General features: G+C 39.7%; 1 protein-coding gene across 3 annotated transcripts; it reads right to left on the bottom strand.

Moving 5' to 3' along the window:
* Window positions 1–417: 417 nt before the first annotated feature.
* LOC113113532 (terminal nucleotidyltransferase 5C-like) lies at window positions 418–13199 on the bottom strand. 3 transcript variants are annotated; one of them, XM_026279780.1, is made up of 3 exons: window positions 12890–13199; window positions 3256–3738; window positions 3116–3184 (listed from the first exon to the last, which is right to left on the bottom strand). In XM_026279780.1, the coding sequence occupies exons 2-3, from the start codon at window positions 3716–3718 to the stop codon at window positions 3144–3146; spliced, it is 504 nt and encodes a 167-aa protein (XP_026135565.1). In that variant the 5' UTR covers window positions 3719–3738; window positions 12890–13199; the 3' UTR covers window positions 3116–3143. The 3 variants fall into 3 exon arrangements, with proteins under 3 accessions (XP_026135563.1, XP_026135564.1, XP_026135565.1); XM_026279778.1 differs by having other exon boundaries at window positions 418–3738; window positions 12890–13184; XM_026279779.1 differs by lacking the exon at window positions 12890–13199 and having other exon boundaries at window positions 418–3184; window positions 3256–3334.
* Window positions 13200–16000: the final 2801 nt, after the last annotated feature.

Raw genomic sequence — 16000 nt, 5'->3', positions numbered from 1 at the left:
CGATCAGTTTAATTGTTTCAGACAACAAAAGTACCTTACTATGTAATAAAGCATTGGCTGCATGCTAATTATTTCTCTTGCACTTTTTGTCATGCCAATAAAGCATTAAATTATTAAAAATAGTGGTTCTATCAAAATCATGTTTTGTTTGTTTGTTAAAGCAGGACTTTTCAGCTACTAAGACAAGAACAGGCCTAGCCAAGGTTTTTTTTCTCCTAATTTATTTTTGTATACACTATATATTGCAATTTTTTTCCTGTCTTCCTGTTTTAAAACCAATTACCTTGCTGTGGCGAGTGGGGCGGGGCCGAGAGGCGTGGGAACGAGGAGTGGGGCGCAGGTGTAGCTCATCTCTAATCACTACACCTGGCCTCACTCCTCGTTCCCACGCCTCTCGGCCCCACCCCACTCGCCACACTTGCCATTGTCCTTTTTCAATAAAACGTGACACATTTGTTTTAACCTTCTTTTTCAATGGTTTGTATACGTAATTCTCACTTATATTCAGTATCAGATCTTAATTGACACACACTGTTGTCCAACACTTAGGTACTTAAGGAGTTTTTTAGTTTGTTTGTTTTTTCAGTTAAGTGTTGGGGCACGTCATTTGTGGTGGATATTTTAGGTTGCAAGATTCAGAGATTTCCCTGTGCCTTTTCCCATCAATGTTACAAACTTAGACCTAAACTAATCCAGACTGCATGTGTATGTGTAGTGGATAGGGGTGATATATCAGTGGGGACTGGCCGTTTGAAATGTAATAGTTACTGAAGTTGTGGTCTGTCATGTATGGTGCTGGTTGGTAGTAGCAGGTAACATTATTGGCATTGGGAATGATGTTCTGCTCACCTAGGACTTTAAGTGCTAGAATGGTAATCATATTGAGAGTCTGACGGCGTTCATGTCCCATCAAGCACACAGTGCTCTCATTGACCACTCTCCGAAGTGTCATCAAGTAATCATATTTACTTTTCTCCTCTCCAATAAAGTGGTTGCGCAGGTATGATTCAATCTTGCGCTGCTGCTCATTTACATCAGGGAAGTCAATAAAAAACCGTGAGCACATGTAGCGCTCAAGAGTCTTAATTTCTGTTTCACAGGCAGGTTTGAAGTCCCGGACAAGCAGATTACTGTACTTGAGCAGGCCTCCACCCCTGATCTCTTCAGGGTTGCGTGTCGCTATTAGCCGGTAGCGTAGGTGGTCCATAGCCTGCTCAAAGTCACCATACATGCTCTCAGCCAACACTGTAATACAAGGCAGCTCTTTTGAAGGGCGAATGGGCTCGTTAATGTCTGAAAATGATGGGTCTGATATCTTGGAAACCACCTCCTCACTTACTGATGACAAAGATGTTTCTAATGTATGTGACATTAATGCTGCAGAGGGTTTCAAACACTGTGAAAGTGGTTCAGATGGTTCTGCTACTAAAATAGGTTCTGAGGTTCTTAAAGATTCTAGATTTGCCGTTGAGGATATGGAAGGTTCTAGTTCCTTAGAGAAATGTGGTGCTGAAACTGTGTGACTTTGAACTTGTGGTAAGGAGACAAGTGATAATAGTTCTGGAGGTTCTTTAGTCTGTGGATTTGGCACAAGAAGTTCCTGAGTCTGCAGAGTGGACATAGGGTAGTTGTGAACTTGAGGTGATATAACATGTTCAGAGCCTGATGAATTAGTCCCTAATGCTTGTGAGTCAATAGGAAGGTCTGCAGACTGTGGTTTTAACATTTGAGAGGCACAGTTTGTTGCCATAGTGACTAATTCTGAGGGTTCAGTAAGATATTTTGGTGATGTGGCATCATCAACTTGAGCACAAGACTCAGTATCTTTCTTTTTGGGAGAGGCTGAGTTGAGGTCATAACTGTTATTTGCCTGCAGTAATGGTTCAGAATTCACATTAATAAGAGGTACCATTGCCTGACACTGTGGTGTCTGAACACTTTCATTAAAAGGCTGGTTTATCCCATTTTGATCTTTGGGGAGATAAGTGGGATTGGATGTAGGAATTAGAATAGTGACGTGAGTAGCTTCACCAGTTTCTGGCTCTGAAGTTTGCACTCGACTTTGAAGGCTTTCCTCTGGTGATAGACTCATGTACAATGTCTTTTCTGAATGCATACCATTCTGTGGAGCAGCAACAGTTAAAACTCCGGTACAGTTGGCTAGTTCTTTAGATTCTTTAGAGTCATTTTCTGAGGCACTGGATAATTCAAAGCTTTTTGGGGTAAGACCTGACATTTTAACCTGCATAGGTAATGATTCTTTTGGGTAAGCTTTAGGCGGATGCAAAACCTGACAAGTATTAACATCTGAATTACTTGACACTGATTTTTCTGGTGAACTCGGTACAGGAGTTATCTTCTTGGACATTTTCCGAGGAGGTTTGGGTGAGGAATGCTTGAGAACAACCATTTGTGAATTTTGGCTGTTTTTCTTGGCAGGGGGTGGTAAAGGATACTCTGCATATGTGTCTAGTGCTGATTGTGTAAGAAATGTAATGGGAGCAGGTTGGAATGTGCATCGCTCACTAAAGGTCCCTGTTGTGGAAAGACAAGAGAAGTCTGTATGTACCATTTCAAGCCATGGTTGGGATTTAACTTGCTCTACGTCTAACATGTATTCTGTTTTGTCAGAATCTGTTTCATCAATATATGTTTTAACATTGGGATTTGTTTCCTTAACAGACATAGTTTTTACCCCAACTAGTTCATTTCTCTCCCCTGAGTGCATATCTGTTTCATTTGTATTTACTTCGAGCAGTGTCTCAGTTTGCAAAGACACATTTTCATGAAGTTCATTCTTTTCCTCCACATGCACCATTACAGAGTGCTCAGATACCTGTTCCATAGACACAGCCGTAGTTGTTGTTTGAACCATGTCTGTTTCAACATCTTTGTCTGTTTCAAGTGTTGGTTCTCTTTCTAAATATTTAGACTGCTCTTTCTGACTAATTTTACAATAACACTGAGAGTCAAGAAAAGTCTGAATATTATCAGTTTCACAGCACATGTCGATGTCACTTTCCTGGTGATTCCCTGTGTCACTTGAGCTGAGGAGTGGTTCATCAATTAGGGCTGTCTGAATTCCTTGACTTTGAGTTAAAGTAGAATCTTGGCCCTCTTGCCCTTCCACAATCTTCCTCCTTTCAGCATCCAAATAAGACTGTAGCATACTGTCCAAGATGATCTGAAAGGAATCCACACTGAATTCAAACTGGCGTCGTAAAGAGTTGACAAACTTGAGTTCCACATTCTTACCGCTGTTGTTTGAAAGGGAGATAAGGCTCCAACGGTCATGCTCAGTGAACACCTTGACCATTTTTTGTACATATGCCTCTTTCATGGTGAGAGCTGTAATCTTATCTTTGTTGACACCTTTAGGTAGAAAGTCCAGCAGACAGCCCAAAACCACCTCCTTGATAATCTGGAAGTCCTCCGGTTTGGGAAGCTCCACACCAAAGATGATATCCAAGTCTTTGTAGCTGGTGCCATTCTCTTTGACCAGCACATGACTGGCTGTAGAGCCATTGAGACGGACATCTCTCACCTTGATCTTCTTCAAAATCAGTCTGTCTCTGACCACGTGGATTATGTCTTTAGGCTTGATTTCAAGGGTTGGGAAATTACCCCTACCATGAATGGGAATGACCTCTGTAAGAACTTGGTCCAAATTCTCCACCTGTTCTTGTGTCAGTTTGTGAAACCGGCGATCATCTTCCATCTCTATTATGTTCACAAGATCTGGGAGGAATACAGAGAGAAGACTGATTATAGATGGGCAAAATATATAACATTCTAGTTATGTTTAATGAAGTGCAATACAGTAGCCAGATTTGCTTGTCTTTTTATATAATGACCTTTATGCTAAATTAAATGTATTCAGGTACAAAACATACAATTGGTATACATCTAGTTTATAATATTTTTAATATATATTTATATACAAGTCTGGAGAATGAGCCACTTATTCATATATTTACTCTTCATGGGTGAATTGTTGAGTAGTCTTTAGTGACTAGGACTTTGACCAGTTTCGTGGTCTCAGCTTAATGACAACATAGCTGACACTGTGAAGGATCTGAACAAGGAAAAATAAGCACAGGAACCAACTGAAATAGCGTTAATGTTTCCTTTGTGACTTGTTTAAAAACACTGATGACAGCCTGTTTGCAAGCATGGCTCTAATACTGGCAATGAAGACCATACGTTGGCAGTCTTACGCCAGCTGTTGTGTAGATAATGTTACAGTCATATATGTTCGTGTGAAACATTAGATTTTAATAAAGATGTCCACCTTTAACTGAGATCATGGGACTCTGTATTTGGGGGATAAAGAGGCATATAGTTTTACCAGATCCAACTTCAAAAACATAAAAAGCTTTTTAAAAACAACAAAGAATCCTTATATAAATACAAACTCCAGACTGATGCTCACTTATATACAAACACTGATATATGAGCTTTTCATGTTCCCCCCCCCCCCGAAAACCTTATCAATGGTTTTCCTTGACATAGTATTTTAATATTTCAACTTTTTTTCTCTCTCTGTAAAGTAAACTAGTCTAAAATATGGGACCAGTAGAACATTGAGAACAATCTAATTATGAGCACAAAAGAACCCACAATCAGCAAAATGGCAGTTCTACGGCAGTAATTCCCACAAAACTGCACATCTTGTAAATCTATCTAATTAAATGTACCCGATTCAGGTTATCAGCTCATAAGTAGACACTGAAATGGTTTTATGAGATAAAGGAGACATCCAAAAAGTGCAGTGTTGCAGGGGCTCAAAGAACAGGGTTGAGGACCATTGTTCTTTGGCATGGCCAAAAACTCCACTCATGGTGTTCATGAGGGCAGTTTTAACAGCACTGCACATATCTGTGAGAGACAATTAAAGCTAATGTAGGACTTCTAAGCCTCCCACAGAGCATACAATATCTTTTGTGGTGACTTCCATTTTTTGCAGTGCAAGTCAGTTGCTTCTAAAAGGTTTGCCCTTCCACTTAAAGGAGATAAGTGGAGAGGTTTGGACAATTCAACTGATAAACAACAAACAGTGCGTGTAAGAGCATACTCTGGCCAAAAGCACATACAATAGGCATGTGAGTGTCAGAAGTGGACCCTGGAGCAATGAAAGAAGGTTGCCTAATCTAATTAATCATTCTTTCAATCAGGACCACTTCCGTCAAGTATATTTAATGACAATTATAATTGCATACAGTTAGTGTTGGCGGTATGGTTATGTTCTGGGCAACACTCCACATGCCTGTCCATGCAGCCATGCTTGGACAGAGCGTGGAGAGCAGCAAGACAAACCCCCCTGGGGTACAGAACAGAACCATAAGCATACATAATTACAATTCTCAATTACATGAGTTGTAAACAAAATGTCATGGAGATTGCTTCCAATGAAGACACTGTAAAGAAAGAACAAGTTAGATCAGATTACAGGTTCAGTTGGTGGAGTTGGGGTTGGAGGAGGGAGTTAATTGCAAGCAGCAATGCGATGGAGAGACACTGAATAATGGGAATTTTAATAGACCGCAGGAGATAGGTGTCAAGACTGGATTGGTACACGTCAGGAACAGCTGACTGTCAGCTGATGCAAGCGTGATTCACGTGACCTGACTGAACTAACGCGACGCTCGATTTCTTTTTTCATACGTCACGTAAAACATCTGAGATGAAATGTCACATCCAAGATGATATCATCCTGCTAATCAGGATCTGGCTAATTCGGTTCTTCGAACGCATCTGTTGTAGATTATTTGTATGGTTGGATTGAGTTATCTGAGATAATTGTGTGTTCATGGTTTGGTTTAAAAGGGGTTATGTATCGATACTCAAAACTAGAGCTGAAACGATTCTTCGATTAACTCGAGTAACTCGATCAGGGCCGTTTGAAGGAATTTGGGGGCCCCAAGCAAAATGGACATAGAGTCTTTATAATTTTATAATTATAGAGCTTGTGGTACCGTGTGCTATATAGAGGAAACATCAGCACTGAGAAGTGATGCATAACATATTGAAAGAGGTCACTATTACCAGCTCAGGGGTGTGTTAAATAAACAACTAAGTTTCCTTTTTTAGAAAAAAAAATATTTGTATTTTTTAAATGCATAGAATGCAATGCATACATGTACTTTGAACAATGACAATAAAGTTGACAGATGATTTAAGTGCATTTAAGTGCCATTCAGGTGGGTTTTTAAATAAAGCATTTTCTGAGATGCACATTAAACACAAAACATTAATTTATCTTTTAATTATTGAAAATTAAGCAAACTTAACTTTTTGTTAAACAAAGGGGATTTACTATTAAAAATAAAACATTGAAGAAATTGTGTGATTAAACTTTTAAATTAAAAAAATAATAATAATAATGTTTGATTTGTTTTAGTAGTAGGCTATGTACATTCTGCTGAACAATAGTAATACATCTCTGGCAAATACTTAGGATTTTTATTTTGACGGGTTGAACCTTTACAGTTCTGTGTTTGTGACGTGACTCTAATTTTACTCAAATCAAACGGACAAATGCTCACGAAGTGACTGTCAGAGCAGTTCTGTAGATGTTGTTCATGTGTTCACATCCTCATTTAGTGAGACATCAAGACGTGAGGCTGAAATCACCGCAAGCGTCACGCGCGCTTCAGTGTGTTAATAAAGGAAGACGCGCTTCTGCTCCTTTCATTAACAGAGACACGCAGAACATGCAGGATTCATATTTAAATAGACTGTTCCGGTTTAATATTTACAGATATTAGTCCATATTGTGGTTTGATGTAAGTGCAATGACCTATTTTTAATTCATTCATTCAGAATTTGGCAAATTACGTGTCATTCCGCGTTAAACTGTAAATTCCGTTTTTATGACTGGATTCCGAGATTCTTGCAATCGAAACACGCCACGACGTTCTCTTTACGTTTGCCTGAGCCCTCAAATCAAAACACTGCTGACTCCTTGCAGTCTGCGATTTCTGATCTGCGTCTTCCTTATCCCGTTAAAAAAAAACATATTACAGTAACCATATTCCTTCCCAAGCAGAGATCACTTGGTTGGCTGGCTGCTGTCGGCGACTACTGAGAGGGGCCCCCTTGAGGGGGATCCCAATAACAGTGTCATTACACGTTACTGCATTGACGATCAAAGGGGCGCTCACACAGTGTCGTTGCATTTTATTCTTAACCAGTCGTTGTCTTGGGGCCCCAGGTCAGCTCGGGGCCCCAAGCAATTGCTTGGTTTGCCTGCCTTGTCGCGACGGGCCTGAACTCGATTACAAAAAATTATCGAGGCAAATTCCTCTGCCTCGAAGCACAACGCGTTTAACGTCACCCACAAAGCAGAAGGAGACACAAGCGCTGCGTCCGAAATCGCTTACTGCAAGGAGTCAGCAGTGTTTTGATTTGAGGGAGTGGGCAAACGTAAAGAGAACGTCGTGGCTTGTGTCCATTGCAAAATAAAGTTGGTATACCACAACCAGGGCCTTTGATTCCCTCGATGCAGAAAACACGGAGGGAATCGCGGAATCCAGTCATAAAAACGGAATTTACAGTTTAACGCGGAATGACACGGAATTTGCCAAATTTTGAATGAATTAATCAAAAATAGGTCATTGCAATTACATCAAATCACGATATGGACTAATATTTGTAAATATTAAGCCAGAACAGTCTATTTAAATATGAATCCTGCATGTTCTGCGTGTCTCTGTTAATAAATGGAGCAGAAGCGTGTCTTCCTTTATCACACACACTGAAGCGCGCGTGACACTCCGGTGATTTCAGCGTCTACTGTCTCACTAAATAAAGACGAGAACACATGAACAACATCTCCAGAACTGCTCTGACGGTCACTTCATGAGCATTTTACCGTTTGATTTGAGTAAAACTAGCGTCACATCACATACACTGAACTGTAAAGGTACGTCAGCCCATCAAAATAAAAGTCCAGTTTAGTTTAGTTATTGCGGGTTAGTACCAAAAAGTTAAGTTTGCTTAATTTTCAATAATTAAAAGATAAATTTAATTAATTTTTTATGTGTTTAAAGTTTAATGTGCATCTCAGAAAATGCTTTATTCACTTTCTGAAATCCACACTATGGTAAGTTCACATTCTAGTGCTCTACGTTCTTTCTAAAATCCTATATGGTAAGGGCTTCGCGCGGTTGCTTCGTGTCCTTTCTTGAGTTGGTAAAAGCCCCATTCATCTTGGCGCCCACTCCACTTATCTATCCTCGGATACCTGTCTAAACAGGGTGTTGCTACTAGGGATCTGTTGAGACAGCTCCTTCAGCAAGCTTATGCAAGAGCAAGGAGTAGCCCCTGTGTGACAGGTAAGACTTAAAAAGTATAAAATGCTAGGTTCTTTGCCATATCCCTTGAAAATAATCTTTTTTCAAGGATCTTATTCCAAGCCTTCAGCTCTACCCGGGCCGAGGCACTAACAGGTAAGTTGGGTATGTAGCCTAAGCCTTTGGCCATAAGGGGTATGTCACGGACACCCATTTAACGCCCCAGGGGCAACTCCCATGTAGATGGTAGAGTTGGTACTTAGTGTTCACCATGATTCTGGCCTGCACTCGCCTCAGCATGGCAGCGTGGGTATACTGTTCCCCATAGCGACCCTTAGAGGACACAGTTTGAAGTTCCCTTGAAAGGGAACATCTCAGGTTATGAATGTAACCAAGGTTCCCTGAGTAGGGAATGAGACACTGCATCTTCTAGCTCCCTGCCATGCTTTGGATGCAAGCTTCAAAGGAAGAAGTGAATGACGTATTCTCCCTTTGCACCGTTAGTGATGTCAGAGGCTGTCGCCAGCCAACTCGTTGGTGTTTTTTCAATGTATGCTTCAGACACGGGTCACGATGAGGTGTTTCCCATAGCCACCCCAAGAGGATGCAGTGTCTCGTTCCCTACTCAGGGAACCATGGTTACATTCGTAACCTGAGACGTTCATATGAAAGAAAAGTTCTGAACAGTGACAACATAAAATTGTAACACAATGTAACAAACACCAAGTCATTCTGTGGGGCTAATTATTATTTTACAATTTATTTTCACGTACCATAAATAAATATTTTGGTAAATATTTATGTCATATAATTAATAATTATGAAATACTGGTTTGGTCCAGGTCAGTTTTTGTATTAATTTTGCATCTTTTTTTAAAGATGTTTTGCAAGGATGAGAAGATTCTAGAACATTATGGAATATTCCGTAATATTCTAATGCTTTCTGGAACATTCCAGAACATTGTGTGACTAGTCATAAAAGACAAAAACCATCCAGTGTATTTTGGAGGTAATTTTGGAGGCTCACTTTTGGTAATGATTTATGTTAAACTTTTGTTAGCGCAGTATTATGCCATTTTTATACATAAGTAATAACAGATTAGCTCATTATTCAGCATCTCAAACTTCAAAAAGAAACTTTAAAAATAAAAGTGAAATAAAGCTTTTATTTAAAAAAACAAAATAGTAATAATACATTTAAAAAAAATGCTATTGATTGGCTTCCAGATGACTCGGAATTGGCTTTTTAGCCTTTTTAATAGATATTAGCCAAATGACTTATTGTCAGCATAATGAAGTGTGATTCAAGTGTGATTTTATACACATGCAAGTGTATTCATCTGTTAGGGCCAGAGTTTCTAGCATCTGCTGTACTGTAAAACATTTTATAAGGCCTGTCCCAATACCCACACTTTCAGTCTTGGCCACTAGAGAGCGCCATACACAAGACAACAAGCGTGTGTGTAAGACTATATAGCAGGTCTGACAAATGCCAAATCTGACTACCCATAACACACTCAATCCACACCTCACTAAGACTGCCCTGGAACAGTATCATCCTATTATTCTTCAAGTTCAGGAACTTATGTGCCAATAAACTGTAAGATTTCAAGGAAACCTTTCCAGCTGAATTAGATATTGTGTGTAATTTAAAACAAAAAGTATTGCACATTCTATTAGTCTTTTTATGTGTATTTTGCTAAATGTCTGCAAATGCAATCACTTAATGCCCTACAATTAAATTGTGTCATCTGTTACATAGAAACTACAACAGAGCATAAGATGTTTATTTATATAAGTGCAAATTATTACAAATTAAAATATGTAAATAAAGCTATGTACTTGTGCTTTTACAGCTTTATGTTGTAAGTGTGAGCCACTGGTTAACCACAGGTTCTATACACATTTGAGCCCTTCACTTTACAGCCACTTCAACACTTGTGCCAAATACTGGAATCATGTCATGTAAGTAGAGCAGTGATGAGAAACAAAGACCACAAGTGTGTGTCCTGGGTAAGGCCCTTACTGCTGTTGATTGGTTTGTGACGTCATTGTTCCTGGAACTAGCTATCAAACTCATTCAAAACATTAGCAGGAGTGAGTGTTCGTGTCCCCGAGACGGGGACGGGTCGAGGAACTGTTCTGGGCCTGGATGGTTGGAGAATATTGAAGATGTACATGACACATATATGAGAATGTACACTGAGGATGTATATGAAAAGTAAATGACAGTAACATGTTACTGTGTTTAGATGACTGAATGTTTGTGTTCATACAGAAAAATTTACATCTGATCTGTTAACACTTTAGTTTTACTTAGTGAAATTTTTCAGTGAACACAAATCTGACTATTTCTATGACAAACTGGCATTAAATAGAGCATATAATTTAGTGATTTTGAAACTGGTTTACTGCATTAAAGCTGTGAGCAAACAAGCTATATATGCAAGTTATAGTGTATGCTTAATCTATAACATTTATATATTACTATAACTTTTGCCACAGAATGCATTGTGTAGAAAGTACAAAATTCTATTAAACTGATTAATTTACTTACTTCCTTGTTTGTTTGTTTTCAATGTAGCCAAAAAGAAATCTTACAGGATGGTAATATTATACAGCTGACTAACCAGCAACAGTGATAACAATGCTAGGAAAAGTTAATTATGAATAACTAGATCATTTTAATTATTTATGCTTCCTTCATATCTTCAGACCTCAAAAACTCCCTCCTGCCAGGCAACGAAAGTGTGCAACCCGGACATCTGATCTGCTTTCTTGAAGAAAAACTGTTGCCACATTCAAAGATCAACATTTAAAAAAAAAAGATGTTTCACAAAAACCAACTGAACCGAACTTTAGTTCTAGATTGATTTTGTTGTTTTGACTGAGGTTAAGGAAATACTCGCTGCATGTATCAACAACAAGCTGAGAGTTCAGAATGAACCTCTTTAACCATTACAGACACATAGCTCTCACGAGATCAATAACTGGTTTGAACCAAACAAATCAAGCCTGTCCGCCAAGAACTGAAGGAGCAGGTCATCATCAAGGTTTCCAAGGAATACCAAGAAGTCTGACAAGCAAGCTGAAGATAAATGCACATGTGAGCCGTAGGTGCATACTGGACATAAGCTTTTTATAACTTATACTATTAAATAAACTTTTTACAACAAAAAATAAATCAATAAATTGTGCATAAGTTTATTAGTCATGCATGTTATTTTTAAGGTTGAATAAAGCTAAATAAAACTGGAAGAAACATTTCTGCGTTTGTGCATCAACTAAACAAGTTACATTAAAACCATTAACTTAATTGAATGAAATAAGAAAAAAGCATGCATGAAAGAATCTAAATATTGAGAAAATTATCTTTAAAGCTGTCCAAATGGAGTTCTTAGTGAAACTTACAAAAAACGTCTGGTAGGGAATTTACTAAATATCTATATGGAACATGATACACAATATCCTAATGATATTTGGCATAAAAAAAATAATTAAAAAAAATGTAAAATTTTGACCCATGCAATATATTGTTGCTTATTGCACCTGGTTTATGGTCCAGGGTCACAGATGTTTAGACATGCACAGTGACATTATAGCTCCTTTCTCATTCTTCTCTGAAATGCTCTACAGAGCTGCAGTCAGGGCACTGTACCTGGTGTGGGGAACCAGAATGAACCCAACTGCCCCAGGCCCTCACTAAAATCTGCTTCTGTAGCCTGTACACCAGACCTGTCAGTGCATCTCGACTGAGTGGGCGGGACAGACCGCGTGACGCCGGCCCGGTGCCTGGTGACGTCATAGATAGAACGACACGTCACGACAGTTCAATCCCACGGAGATATAAAGTCAAACACCTCAAATAACTGTCCCCGTGATTGTGCACTTGTGCAGAAGAGCTTTATTCGTGTTTTCGGTCCCATCTGTCCACAGACACACGAATAAACAGTGTGACGCTGCAGCACCCCCGCCCCTCGTGCGCGCGCTCTCCCGCAAATAAACCGCTGTGACTCATCCGAGTACTTCTGCTCATCCATTCATTCACAGATACACGCCAGCAGCTTCCAGAAGAAGCAAAAACAGACTCTTCCTGATGCATAATGCCTCCGGATGCTTTTAAACGCGTAGAGCACATTTTGCCAGTATTGTGTTGAACAGCATCCCTTTCTGATCACTATACAGTTTCTTACAGACCAAGTGTATTTAAAGTTCTGATCGGTCCGAAGCAAAACAGACATGACATTCCCTAATCACAGGATGCGTGACATACACGTTAGACCAAACAGAGCGTTTTTATTACAAGTGCAAACACATATGTGTGATTAATAGTAAACATGGTGTCGTCATCACTCTGCTACCCTGAAAGTGTTCACTTAACTCGTTTCATTAATTCCTTACATCACAGTTGCGTTGCTAGTCCACATCATTCAAGGGTTTTTCAAACTTTGCCAATGAAAACAGTGCCCTGTCAAAACTTGACACTACTACAGATACATCATTAAACGAAGGTGATTTATCTAGTCATGTGCTGGCATCAGAAGCCAAGCCGAACGAGCTGAAGTGCACATAAAGATGGGAGTTGTTGAACTCACCGCTGGATGAGCAGAATCGTGTGTTAATCCGACAGTGATGTCAGTCGTGTCGGGTTCATCAGGCTGTGCTCCGAGGCTGGGCAGTGCTGCAGGAGCCGGATCGCGCTTCTCAAACTCTTAAATATCCCACACCTTCTGCTCTCTCGGAGCCGCAGCTTAAAGCAGTTTCCATGGCGACCTGGCGTCAGAGTTTTGAGGTAGTCCACGTAGCGCGAGTCACAACAATGGCACGCATCAGAAGCGCGCGCAGCGAGCGCTAACAGGTGTCAAGTGCGCGCTCATGCATGTGCATGTGTGTTAGTGCGCGACAGCTGGATTTGAGACAGTCTAATCTAAGAAGGTGCATTAAATAAAAGCAGGCGAACCTTCATTAAAGGCATGTTGGAAGAAAAATAATATCTAGGAGGACGCAAAGTTTACATTGTGCGAGAATATGATTGTTGTCAAGTCTCGGTGACTTGTGCGCATCTAGAGATGACTACACACATTAGATAGATATAATATTCAGGGAATTCAGAGGATAAAGGTGATATCTTTCATCTTTAAACATCTTGTTTTACTAAGCATTGACGCAGCTGACATTTGTGCGCAATTCGTAAGAACCACACTGCCATTGATTATACTGCAATAAAAATAACTCCCCTTTTGATGTTTGCCCACTTTATCTTTAGCTCAAATCTTAATAAACACTACTTTGAACAGATTTGAATATGAATCCTACTTTCAGATGTATGTAATAGATGAATGGTGTATTGCTCACACAGATGTTCCTGGCAGTGAGCTCATAGATGCTCTGCACTGGAGCTGCAGTGCTGTGTTAGTGACTCATCCCTCTCTCGCTCTCATGATGTAGAGACGCACAAGCCAGCATCAATCACCCTCCCTGCTGCACACGTCAACGATAGACAGATCTCTGCAGTGAAAGCCGGACAGACTTGTCATGTCCAATGCATTGGCACTCCTCACTGGTTCATTTCTGGACATATGGAATACAGCCTGACCAAACTCTATAATGGGTTATACTGTAATGAAATAGAGACTATACCGCTTTTCTTTTCTTTTCTTTCTTCCTTTTTTTTTTTTTTTTTAGAGAATAGGAAATTGCTTCAAAAAGTGCTAAGCGTTCCCCATAAAAGCAGAGAATTGATATCTATATTTTGTCTCCAGTTACAGTATTATTTAATACGTTTATGGCTACGTTTTACTGGACATCATAAGTGTTTCAAGCAAGCGCTCTCGGTACATGATGGCAATTTGCGAATTTCCATAAATAAATCCGACGTCACTACGCCCCTACCTAAATGGACTCCAGCTCAGTTTATTAGAAATGTCTTGTTGGCGTCTGGCCTTTCGCTGAGCTCCCGCCCGAATGCGTGTGACGTCACGGAGGACGCCGTCGGTGACGCGGATGGTACGTAGCTCTCTGCTGAATTCCGCTCGATGAAACCAAAACAAGCATTTCGAATTAAATATAAAGCAAGCAATTGTAACTGAGGAAGCTCAGATGAGCCTCAGTTCGGGGTTGTTATTATAAGAATATATTTGTGAGGGCATAGTCTTGTTTTCAATCTGTGTGAATGGGAATTTAAGATGTGAAAAAGGACATCACGTTTGTTTATGCCATAAGCCCTTAGCTCTGACAAGCTTAGGTTTAAGAATTATTTAAATAATTGCTTTAAAGAATAGGACTGTAATTGTATATGATTACTCTTGTTCTGCACAAGCATAGTCATAACCAATATATTGCTTTTGTTCTCTGCTAAATACAGTCGAACCTAGCTATACTATCTAAAATAATAGTAAAGCTCTTACATATGAAAAGCTATTATCATAAATAAATATTCTATAGTAGTTTAGGTAGCAACATTATTTATGAAAATAAACTTGAACAATAATACTTAATAAATAATACAATAATTAAAGCAGTGTAAATTTGATGGAACATGCACAAATATACAAAGAAACATCCCTTTGAAATACTTGACTGCTTAGCCAAATTAGATTTAGTTCACATTTATATTAATATTTTTTTGTAATCATAAAAGTCACTTTTTTTCAATACACATCATCTTTCTTAAGATCATTAAAGAACACAGTGTTGTTTCTGAGGCACTGGATCTGCTAAGGGTTAAAAAGGGTTGTGTGCCGGTAGTACAGTATCCAGTATAGTAAGCAGTGTGTTTATACCAGTATGTCACACTGGTTTGTTTGCATAGCTAGTTAATTGTTGACAATATTGGGTTTCATTATATAAAACTTCCCTTAAGTGATAAGATTCCCTTTAGCAATAATACTGTTTATTAGTTGTAACATATGCTATAAAAAGTCACGTTAGCACTTTATTTTACAGTCCTGTTCCTCATGTACAGTACATACTATGTACTTATTATGATGCCGTGGATGTTGCAAGACTCCTCCTTGCCAGACGGCGCAAAGCCTTTTTATCTGCCAAACGTAGAGGACCCACTCATCCGTAGTTCTGAGACTTGATCTCCAGTAAGAGGCTTCATGGGCCCTCTTGGTCAGCCACTTGCCCTCCAGACCACTGATCAGCAGGGTCTTGTCAGCCAATAGAGTCTGAATGCCGAAACCGTGAGCTGTTCCAGTCAGGCCATACAATCATACTGCTCCTCTACCATCAGCCTGTAGAGATCACCCATTCCAATAGTGTGAGCTGCTCCTGTTGAGCATTGGCTTGATCCCTCCTGTCCAGGTGCTCAAAACCATGCAGTCCAATACCAGCAGCCGGTAGGGCCTACCTTTCCAACACATAAGTTGCTCCCACCGTAAGATGTAGGTTCTTCCGGTCTGCCAACCAGGTGACTTCTCAAACATCAGCCCCCACCAGATCTCTGTGCTTATTTTTTTTGGGGTGGAGGCCTTAGTCTGGCGGCTGTCCTCTGCTCAATTGCTTTTTGCTGGGTACTCTAGGTTGGGGACATTCCCGAGCTCGGAGCCCTTCCCTGAACGGCACTCAAACATGCATTACAATACTTCAGCTAATTATATATAAGCGTGAACTCATGAAATTATGTTTTATTAACCAGGTTCAGGTGGAGCGTGTCATATAATTAGCCTAATTACACAGGTGGAGCGCACTCAAGTTAATCA

The sequence above is a fragment of the Carassius auratus genome, chromosome 14 (genome assembly GCF_003368295.1).
Source record: "Carassius auratus strain Wakin chromosome 14, ASM336829v1, whole genome shotgun sequence".
NCBI lineage: Eukaryota > Metazoa > Chordata > Actinopteri > Cypriniformes > Cyprinidae > Carassius > Carassius auratus.
The sequence above is the reverse complement of the archived record's forward strand: the minus strand, read 5'-3'. Positions and strand labels throughout refer to the sequence as shown.